This window comes from Branchiostoma belcheri, unplaced genomic scaffold (assembly GCF_001625305.1).
Source record: "Branchiostoma belcheri isolate BF01 breed outbred unplaced genomic scaffold, Haploidv18h27 scaffold207, whole genome shotgun sequence".
Lineage (NCBI taxonomy): Eukaryota > Metazoa > Chordata > Leptocardii > Amphioxiformes > Branchiostomatidae > Branchiostoma > Branchiostoma belcheri.
The window spans coordinates 43774-55910 of NW_017803569.1; the positions used below are offsets into that span (position 1 = coordinate 43774).

At 38.6% G+C, this 12137-nt stretch overlaps 1 protein-coding gene across 1 annotated transcript; it reads right to left on the reverse strand.

Annotated features, from left to right (window-relative positions):
* Positions 1-1553: 1553 nt before the first annotated feature.
* On the reverse strand, positions 1554-10877 carry LOC109469533 (nucleoside diphosphate-linked moiety X motif 17-like). The gene is made up of 5 exons (XM_019768065.1): positions 10851-10877; positions 9837-9959; positions 7059-7268; positions 5848-5934; positions 1554-1793 (listed from the first exon to the last, which is right to left on the reverse strand). Exons 1-5 carry the CDS (start codon positions 10875-10877, stop codon positions 1554-1556), a joined length of 687 nt encoding a protein of 228 aa, XP_019623624.1.
* Positions 10878-12137: the final 1260 nt, after the last annotated feature.

The following is a 12137-nucleotide window of genomic DNA, read 5'->3' on the forward strand; positions in this document are numbered from 1 at the left end:
TCAATGCAGTGGTATCATTAGAAGTTCAAAATTCATCGTTTAAATTTTGAACCAGCCTTTTGTGTTGACTTCATACCTCCTATCGTAGCATTTGGGGCTATATTAGGATGCCTAGATCTGTTTTTATTTTTATTTTTTTTCGCCCTGTCGCTTCATATTTTTCCTGAAAAATCCGAGAACCAACAAATTAAATTGGTGTGGCCTAAAGGTTAGAAAATATTCCAAAAAAGGAGTCAGTTCATAACCTCTCATTTTATCTGATAGCATTGTTTTTGTAAAGCTATTCCTGGCAATGTTGTGGTTGAGTCACATATCAGCACCAAGGACAGGTCCACAGAATTAGGCCATTTTTTATTTTTATTTTTTTAATGACGATTTACCACATTTGTGGAAGGATTGACATAACAGGTGACTATCACCTCTTCAAAGATGTCAACCCTGAGACCAGACTGTAAGGCTTGAACCACTCACAACGGGAAGGTCCCCTACAAGTATGTTGATTTGATTATATGGACGACATCCTCTGGGAACCCCAAAACTGATGCGAGCGCGCGAATAAAAAAAAGTTTTGCCAAAAAAAAAAAGTTGCTGTCATGAAATCTACGTTGTTATGAAGGTCGAACAAATGACACATGGTATGGCATTCTACGACGTTGGAATCGTTTTCAAATATTTTTTTTTGCAACTTTCGGTATATATTTGCTCATTTTGCAACTGTTTTGTACAATTTACAGTGTGGTTGGAAACGTTTTTTTTTTTGGACACGGCCAAAAATTCATGCGCGCGTGGATGTCATCCATATAATCAAATCAACATGGCCTTACAGAAAATACACTGTATTCAAAACCATGTGTGTACATATGCATGTTTTTTGGGCCACAAAATATGTCAAAGAAGAATAAAAAATTATGTGTAATTTGATATCATGATATTAGAAAAGTTCCTGTGATCTGTTGTCAATGATATATATAAAATACCTACTAATCTATTAGTGTCTAAAATTTTCTTTTGATAATGTACGTTAATGAATTTATTATCATATAATAGTAGATATTACCCCATCCACTTCATCAAATGTTACTATGGCTTTGTTTCCCATCCCCACGCTTCCCTTCAGATATACATTTAATCCACTGGGCCAGAGCAAACTTAGTCCCAGTGCTCACTCTCTCCTGGTCTTGTCTGGCCTGCAATGATGGTATCATCAGCATGGTGGTGCTCATGTACTCAGTTAGAGCTTGGCCATCTGGATTCAACACTGTGGCTCTATGGAGACAAGTATAATTATTTTATTTGTTAAACTCTTTGCAATTCAGGAGTTTTATCCCTGCTGTAAAGTTTACTTTTGGAACACAATGGAAGTTTGCATACACTGGTCACTGTGAAAGAGGTAAATGAAAAGAACAGTACTGGAAAAATATTAAAATTTTTCAAATTAACAACACTGAGTACTAGTATCTGAAGTGTTGACCAATTATTGTAAGATACAGGTTTGTGCATTTCTATTGTCTTTTTTTAGAGACACCATGACCATGAGTATGTAAGCCCTTTACTCACTTGAAGGTCTTTGGTATCGATGGACTTGAACACGTGACACCCTCCTCCTCCTGATCTGATGCAACAATAGCCTCCACCAGGCTCCTGTCCAGCCAGGCTGCCCCGTCCACCTCAGAAGCCTGCAGCTCCAGTCTGTCCTGCAGTACCGCCTGAGACTGCTGGGCGAGCAGGTGTACGTACACCACGATGTGATGGCGTTTGGGCAGGCCCAGGTTCAGCATGGGGGGGAACACTGACTGTGAAAGACGAAACCAGCATCAAGGTTACATGTAAAATCTCAATGATTGGTTACAAAATCATGTCAATGCTCAAGTTAAACTCATACTTAAAATCATTAAACTAACTGAATACATTACGTTGATGAAGGTTAGACATCCAGGTAAACGATACTCGTAAGAAAATTCAAACTCTACTACTGGATCAGTTACGGATTTTATTTATTTCCGGACGTTACGTGATAAAGCTTCTTACGGACCTGGTTGTTTAACCGGTTTTTCTAGTTACTTGTATATAAGAGTGAATCGGTTCTCTGTTCATTTGTGACGCTGAAGAAGAGTGATGGATGTCACTCGAAACGTCCGGAAATAAATAAAATCTGTAACTGATCCAGTAGTAGAGTTTGAATTTTCTTACGAGTACTGAATACATTGTTACTAATTGTGAAGCTTTACATAATTTAAAAACAGACAGTGTAAACTGGCCACACTTGTTGCATGCATAGCCTAATATATAAAATACTATAACAAAATAATTATATAATTGCACAAAACTTTGGAAAACTTGATAAACACCTGACAGTGTGTAAGTGGGGATCATTATGCCATAAATTTTTAGATTAGATATTGTTAGCAAATTGTTTCAGGTTTTTGATATATTTATTTTAGGTTCACCTGTCTTCATTGTTCTTTGTTTTGAAAAATACTAAAAAAAAAATCTCAATACGTACTTCCAGAAAGGTGTTGTTTTGACAGCTTATTCCTTGACAAATTCAGGAAAAAGTCTTGTTCTTGGAGACTGGAAATTATAACACTTCTAAATTTGCAGCACTTAAATCTCACTGTACAGGACCTGTCACTTGTATGTTACTTCAGTTTTGGTGATAACCAGGGCAAGTTGACTTGATGTTCGCCTAACTGACGATCACGAGACATTGCCTGAGGGAGGCAAAAGCACGAGGTTACAACCAACGTCATCCCACGTCATCAATATGTCGGGGGAGCCGGCCAGCAAGAACCACTACTAGTATTTCCTCTTCTTGCCTCCTTCAGGGAGGAATTATTTGTAGCACCTCACTGCTTACTAATCGGCTGCTAATATGCTACTTTGATGATGTACATGTAGGATAATGTCTGCTAGCACATAAAGAGGAGACTGTCAACTTCAACTGAAGTAGCTTAACTACACGCTCCATAGTACCTGAGTAATGTGTCACATATAGCTTGGGCTTTCAGAAAAGTGTGAGCAAATTCTTCTCCGTGGTTTCTACTATGAAGTTAGATTCTGCTACATGTATGCTGTAGCACATGAAGAAGAGACTGGAAACTTCAAAGTAGCTAAACTTTACTCCATAGTAACTTGTCACATAACGTCACAGCTGAGGCTTACACCAAAGTGTGACCAAATTCTTCACTGTCAGATACAGCAGAACTATTGCCACTGGCTATCTCACCCCTTCCATACATGTACATCGTAAGGTTGTGATTGAAGTTAGATTTGTTGGTTCTCGGATTCACACCTTCATTTTTTCTGATTTGCAAAAAATGTCAGGTTCTGAATCAACTCCAAAATGCTCATATTTTGACCCCAACAGTTGAAGGAAGTCCCTTCTCTTCAGAGTTGTTACAGTTTTTCCCATCTATCAATGCAGTGGTATGTTGACTTCATGGCTCCAATCATAGCATTTGGGGCTATCATTGGATGCCTAGGCCTATTTATTTACTTGTTTTTTTTTGCCCTATCACTTCATATTTTTTCTGACAAAATCCGAGAACCGACAAATTAAGATGGTGTAGCCTAAGGTTTGAAGAAACCGAATATCTCACAGTGAATGTAATAAGCCACCCTGGAACTCACACTGCCTGTCACTGTCGATAGTACTGATCAGAAACAACATCCACCAGATATATTACTGTATTGCAGTACAGTAAAACTATGGAGTGTTTTCACATGTTATCATTGCTATGTCTGCCGCCATGTTGGTGTCTCTATTTGCAGTGAGACCACAACTCAAGAATTGAAAAATCTTATGACCCTCGATCCAATAACCACTATTGAATGTCTATTACTTGAAGAAGAGAATAGCAGAGAATACTTAAAGCGCTTGCTGATGAGACACAAAAATGCTTGAGCTACAGTCCGTTGAATAAAATACTGGATAGACCAAGATTCTAACACAACAGCTTATATTAAGACATTTCAAGGACAATTTGGGAACAATCACTGGCATACACTATTTTGTTCTGAAATTGTTACTACCGGTATCACAATTTGGTCAGTCCGTGTGATCACTTTTTTTTCAAATCAGGGAGAATAATTTAGCTGAATCTGAGAAAGGATAAAATTAAATTTGTGTAGCCTTGAAGTAAGCATGTCCTTGAAGCTTGACTTCCCATGTGAAATGTGACAGGAAACCCCTCCAGTACAGGAGATAGTGGCAGTGCTAATAAGATCCTTGGGGAGGGCGTGTGCCGCCATGGTCTGCCAATGCCAGAACTTGACGTGCATACAAATTTTCCTGCGTGTTTGGTGTGGACCTAAGGCCACACCAATTTGTTTGGTGTGTTCTTGGATTTTTTCATAAAAAATCTGAAATGACTGCAAAAAAAAAAGAAAACAGGCCTAAGGCATCCTATGATAGCCTGTAAAGCTTCGATAGGAGCTGTGAAGTCAACATACCGGTTTACAATTCAAACAACGAATCTTAAATGTTTTGTCTAAGTAATGCATTGAAAGATGGAAAAACTGTTGCAGTAACAAGTAGGAAGACAAGGCACTTTCTTCAACTGTTGGGGCCAAAATATATTCAATTGAGCATTTTGAATTTGATTCAGAACCTGAAACTTAGTTTTCATCCTTTATCTTTTATTTGCAAGTAAAAAAAACTGAAGCAGGCAAATCCAAGACCCCACAAATCAAATTGGTGTGGCCTAATCAGAGCACACTTACTAGTGTGTAGCGCGTCACTGAAACGTTAGTCCATTTTTTTGCGTGCAAAGTAATATAACGTTACGGCCAATTTTGTACTGAAATTCTAGGTTTTACTTTAATTTTTGATTACCAATGCTCATCAAAACATGTTAATCAATTTAGCAGTTTGTGCCTTTATCTGTACAAAAACTCAATCCTGCCTTTTCATTGACGTTGAGTTGACCCTTGAGGTCGCAAGTTGATAGGGGAGAAAAGGGTCAACTGATGATACAACATACAAGGGTCAATTATACATTACCCGAGGAGTATACCTGCATTCAACTACACAGTTTGTAATACGTTATGAAATTGCATAATAAAAAAGAGAATTTCTTTTATAGAATAAAAAAATGGAGGTTGGGAAGATCAGGCAGTACTGTTTAGAGACCTAAGTAATAATATTATAAGGCACAACCCAATCTAGCCCTTGGACAGTCAATTCTAGATGTGCAGGCCCCAAGGACCCTATTGACTATGCAATGAAAGTTGGAGAACATATTATCAGATTTAAGATTGTGCTGGGTAGTATAGATTCTTGAATATGGAGGCCCTCTGGGTATTTTCAGACTGAAGAATGCTTGTCAATAAAATTCAATGACTGCATGTCTTCAGTAGGGACTGTTATCCTCCCTGCCGGTATAACAGCCTTCAATGAAAGTCAATCTTGTCAATGGAACATTGACTGCCTATCTTTAATTGGGACGGAAAATTCTTTTTAAATTCAAAAGCATGATAATCAGTAACACGGAGTCCTAGCTATTACAGAAATTAAGTCTAATACAGCTCAAGTTTTGTGACAATAGCAACTATGAAATTTGGTAATTAGGTCTACATGTAGGTCTGCCATTGCAATTAATTCTAATCCCACTGATTGCTCCAACAACAAAGACTAGATCTGCTTGAATGAAAATCTAATCTAACTTGTATTTGACCTTGCTGAGGCCACACAAAGGCCCGAGACCTGCCATTGCAATTAACTTTAATCCAGTTGATTGGTCTGACAGTAAGCCCTAATTTTCAATGAAACAGATACGACTGTTTGAATGAGGATTTAATCTTGCCATATTTGACCATGGAGTGGTATATATGTGACCTTCACTGTACCTCCCACAGCCCAAGGACGTCTCCGCGACACTTGGGAAGGTGAAGTCCAGTCTCCTCCTGCAGTTCCCGCCTGCCGGCCTCCAGCAGCTGTACATGTAGGAAACACTTCCATGACACCCATTTTCTGTACTAATTCCAAATGGCTCATATTTTTTCAGTCCAGGCCTTGAGAGGACAAAAGGTGCAATATATTGTTTACACCTGCAATGTATATGTAACAATCATCAAAGACTGACATTTTCACATTGTACAACTCAAAAACATCTAACAGGCTCCAGTTTAATATGAGACTTTTAGTTTAATTTGTGACTAATTCCCATATCTCAGCAACCGTACATCTAGATGGGCTAATATTGTAAACTATAGGTAAAAATAATGTAAGAAGTATATAGCAGCCATCGAGAACCCCTTGGGGATTAACCCAATTCTACAGAATTCTGCAGCACAGAATTCTGGGACCTGCAGCCAGAATTCTGCAGAATTCTACACAGAATTGGGTTAATCCCCAAGGGGTCCTTGATGGCTGCTACGTTTACATATTTCTATTTCTTACTATTATTTTTACTTAATATGGTTTATGATATCAGCCCATCTAGATGTACGGTTGCTGAGGTATGGAAGTAGTCCCAAATTAAACTGGAAGTCCCAAATTAAACTGGAGCCTTCATAAGTGAACTGAATTTGTATTTGCCATGATGTTAGAATGGATGGTGTGACTTGAAGCCATTCACTGGCAGAGCTTTTGGGTAAGTATTTTAGGCAAAGTGCCAGTTGGTTCTGTGCCAGGGACGACGGATGATGGTTCTCTATTAACCAGTGCCAGAGTCTTCAGCAGGAAAGCAATCATTATAGCAGCAGACTGGTGCCAACATAGGATGGATACTGACTGTAGCAGCAGTGTTGGTGAACATACAATTTGTTTTTACAAATCAAAAGGAACATGACACCTCTGTGTCTGTTATGAGCCAAGCCACATGGCACATTGACAACAAACAGTTACTCAAGCAACTAGATATGATATGGGAAATGTTTCAGGTAGCAACCACTACCTTTCGTCAGTGACACTGGTGAATTGCTTTCTCACAATTCTCCAGTGTCACTGACGAAAGGTAGTGGTTGCTTGAGTACATGTAACTGTTCTTTGGTGTATCGTATTACCTGGATGTCTAACCTTCACCGACGCATATGGCACACTGATAACAAACACTCACTGTTTCCCCCTGCTCTATGTGCCCGCCCGGCGGTACCCACACCCTGGGGAAGGTTCTCATGTGTCGGGCCCTGCGGGTCAGCAGGACGTGCTGGTCTGTGGTCTCCAGGACGACGGCCACGCCCACGTCCACACCCCTGTTGGCGGTGTCCGTTGGGAGGGAGGCAGCGGCCTCGGGCGACAGATGGGTGATGGGACAGAACACTGGGCGCTGGAGACAACAGCAAGGGGAAACAAGTTAGGGCAGGTTTACACACATTTTCAATAACACTAACATGTATAATGTTAACTTTTGCAGTTTCTTCTTCTTCCTCTTCTTCTCCAAACAAATCAAGTGGATGACCAGGACCAGATGTCTGTCATCATGGTAATTTGTGGTGATGGGTTACATTATGTAGCAGAACAGAGTTGGAGAGGCTGCTCACCCTACATATGAGCACTGTCCTTGGTGCTGATATTTCATTCAATGCAACAAACATTCCAACTCCTGCATCTGAATGACAATTGCTTCAGTTAGTGGCCATTTATTCATAACCTAGTAAAATTTTGAACTTTATTCCAACACAAGGGGTACACAGAGATCAAATTTTCAATGACTACTGTCGCCTTCATCAGGATATTTAATAACAAGTCACTTTCGAACGCAATGATTTGTGTGAATAAGTGACTGGTCATTAATCATCCTGATGAAGGTGACGGTAGTCGTTAAAAATATTTGATCTCTGTGTACCCTTTGTGTTGGAATAAAGTTTAACATTCTACTACTATGATTACTACCAACACAGATAAACTTTCATGATTCCTAACCTAAGGCCACACCAATTTAATTTGTTGGTTCTCGGATTTTTTCAGAAAAAATATGAAGCGACAGGGCGAAAAGAAATAAAAATAAAAACAGGTCTAGGCATCCTATTAAAGCCTTAAATGCTACGGAATGAGCCATGAAGTCAACACAAAAGGCTGGGTTAAAATTTAAACATTGAATTTTTAACTTTTAACCAAATCACTGCAATGATAGAAGGGAAAACTGTAACTAGTAGGAAGAAAAGGACTTTCCTCAACTGTTGGGGGCAAAACATGAGCATTTTTCAGTTGATTCAGGACCAGAATCAAATTATTTTTTTTTGCAAATCAGAAAAAAACGAAGAGGCGAATCCGAGAACCAACAAATTAAATTGGTGTGGCCTAATCACACCGAACATTGGTTCTGGTCCTGGTAGAGCTTTCATAGCTCCATCACTATTTCTGGGGCCAGATACACTTGCTCCAAATTTAATGTGTTTGACCCTGTAAAATTTTAACATAAGTTGTTACTGGTAGAAATGGCCATTGTAAGGTAAACTTATTCCAGGTGCTGTCCTTGGTACTGAAAGTAGTGTTTGCAGAAACATAACTGCCCCTTGTGCTGGCTACCAGTTATTCCAACACTACAAACTATCCATAGTGAGAGCTGTCCTTGGTATTTCTAACACAGTGCATTATGTATAACATTCACACTGACACTGTTGCCCCTGCAGTCACAAATCGTTCATATGATTCAATGTGCCATGGTTCCTGTGATTCAATGTGCAGAATGTCCTTCACACTATATACTGCATGTAAAGTGCTATCTGACATTTGCACCATCTTAAGAATGACAAACATAGACAGATATATAGATTTTTAGGTACTGCAGCTTGACAGTAAATATCATAAAGTCCTTAGGCTGTCAGTGCTTGACTGACCATGTATTCATGGTGACCACACTGCATGTACTCATCAAAACTTTTTCTGTTTGCTTTTCAGAAACAAAATATTTATTTTGACTTTTGTACCTCATACAAACTTGAAAGAACCATCACATAGAAATGGTGCTGACACAATTACTTTTTTCAGGGCAACTAATAGGTTTCCATCCTTGTTGTAGGAATTGTAATGTTAGGCCACACCAATTTCATTTCTCGGTTAACGGATTTTCCTAGAGAAATAATGGAGCGGGCGGGCGAAAAAAAAAAAAAACAGGCCTAGGCATCCTATTATGGTCCAAAATGGTACAATAGGAGCCATGAAGTCAACACACCAGGCTGGTCCAAAATTTAAACAATGAATTTTGAACTTTTAATGATACCATTGCATTGAAAGATGGAATAACTGTAACAACTAGGATGAAAAGGACTGCTTTCAACTGTTCAGGGCAAAATATGAGCATTTTGCAGTTGATTCTGAATTTTTATTTTATTTGCAAATCCAAAAAAAATGAAGCGGGCGAATCCGTTAACCAAGAAATCAAATTGGTGTGGCCTTATATCTTTATTCATAGAAGTCTTGTAGTATATGTTTCAGTGTAATCTTATTTAGATATGGTACTTGTACACTGACTTTTGGTATTTTAGACCTGAACCTAACAGATGTAATTTGTTGTAGCATTGATGTACCTGTACCGGCACGCAGCTCTAAAGTGAGAAAAAATGGCCCCTGGTACATGTAGGTTGGTTCTAGGATGATCATTTTGTAAGATAATTATTACATTGCCTGTCTCCTTTTCGGAAAAGTTCTCCTTCATTAAACTGCATACTCTGTTTTCACTTGTCTGAGTCTGTATGATAATTATATTTTTTTAGATGTACTTTAAATAAATAACTTTATGTTTGCGTTAACAATTAAAGTTTGTGGTCTGAGAAAAATGGACATGTTCGCAGAACTATGTGTTTGTGGTGGCACCTGGTACAGCAAAAAAAGTTGGCAGATTATTTGTCAACAGTAATGAATCGTGAATATAAAAGTACATAATTTGCAGTACCTTGAGCGGGACCAGCTCATCTTCTCTGTCTGTCTGGTACAGCACCAGCTGGTCGTCCCTCAGGGCACAGCCCACCCTCACCACATGGCTGCTCTCTGTTCCGCCAAAGTATCCCACAATGCTCTGGGAGGGTGAGGCAGGGATCGTAAAAATAAAGACTACAAACCCTCTACTGGTGATGTTGATACGAAACATATTTTGTGGATGTTTGAATGTACAAAAACATTAAACCATCGACATAATTTTTGACCAAAATATGAGATTCGAATAAGTGAAATACATGAAGTTTTTGCTGTCTAGAGGTGTGTATACTGTTACATTTCATGCCAATTTCTTGTATAAAATAATTGCAAATCCTGGAGACCTGTGTCCTAAATCTTTCTTTTTTCTCAGGTTAGAATGCAAAATTTGCAGGAGGAACACCTGTCTGGACCACTCAAGCCAATTTAACAGGGAGCTTTGCTCCATCAAACTGAGAATACACAATGTACAAATCTAGAGCTGTTGAGAGCCCTGGGCCTTCTCTTAGAAAGAGTTCCATTAACCTTTATAGGACACTGATTCAGAAGCATCTATTTAGCCATTCAGCTAAAAATACTCTTATTGGTTATGGGGGTTAGGCAGCAGGGAGAAGGTGAGTGACAGCATGTGGCAGGCACTCAACAGGGACCTGTGATGTGTGCTGACTGATTTAGGCCAGGATTCACAGCTAACATCTTAAACTGATAGGCGTAATTTCTCCACAGACCTGTTTACAGAAACTCTACATTTGATATTTATAGTTTATTTGTATATATCATGATTGTGTTAAAATATGCTATACAAAATAGTGTGTGCTTGTATTTGTCACATGTACGTATTTGTGTGTGTGTGCATGTTACTTATGTGTGCCAGTGCATAAGCACATGTGCTAGTGTGTGTGCATCTGTGTGCATGTGACTTATTCCCTGCGACCTGTTTACAGCCTTTCTCTCTTCCCCCTTCTCCCATAAATGCTGATCTACCCCTACTCACATCAAACCCCCCTCCACCATGAATCATGGTCTTTCCCTGAATCCTCCTCATTTCAATCTTTTTCCATTGACATTTATGTCTGAAGAGTTTGGGCACTGATGTCTACACATGAACTACCATGCTACCATGCAGTCATCTGTTGTTAAACACAAGTATGACAAGTCAATGCTGTAAAAAAAACAAGTCAATGCTGTAAAAAAAAAAACAACAACAATAAAGCATAAAGTACATGTACAGTTTCTGACAATATATGTTTCAGCCACAAAAAAAGTCAGATGCAGAGTCCATCAAAATTTTATTTTGAACTCACAAGCATACAGTGCAGAAAGTGGAGGTTTATACTGAAGGCACACAACAGTGAAAATGCAAACAGAAAAAGGTGAAGCCAATTGGGAAGTCTGCTGTTGGAAATGATGCCAAGCAGGTAAGAGGTATATATAAAGCACTGCTAGAATTTATTGCTATGTTCTGCATAGTGTCCACTCGTAATGACTCATTTTATAATAATAGACAACTTCTCTGATAAATCAACACGTCCTCTACAAAGATAATCATTCTTATTAAGTACTGGTCACTTACGGTACTCGTGAATACATTATGGACACACAAACAGTCACTTATTAACTGACTACAATTTAAGAGGTATTACCAAACAACTGACATAGTTGACTGAGAATATTTCAACACTGATTTTTATGTTAATATGCATGCATACAATCATTATGATGATGTGACTGAATATTAACATTTTTCATTTTGACACTTTCTGCACAGAAGCCAGCATCATTTCCAAACAACACAGAAGTAAAATGTACATGACTATCCCATCCAATTTTTAATAATGGAAGGCTGAATCGGTGCAAACCCACTCGTGATATGCAAATACTTGCAACATTAAAGTGACATACATATACATGTACAGTATAGCAAGTGTACACTAATTACAATATCTTGGCAAGGCATTAAAATTTTCTTGGATGGACTGATACAGACATTTTCAGGATTGTCACAGCCATAATAAAAAGAATGTGCATAAAATTCACAACCATCTATTATATAATATACATGTATTATATACACATGCCTTGTAGTTCATCTTTAGTTTTAAGAGCTCCATTTCTGAATAGTGTGATCAATATTTGAAAGAATGGCCTACGTGTACGTAGCACACAACATATTCAGGTTTCTTCAGTTCTGTATCTGTACAGCAGATACAACAGTACAACCCTTTAGCGTAACACACTGGTTAAGTGGTACCTAAATTTATCCATTTCTTGCGACAGTTTA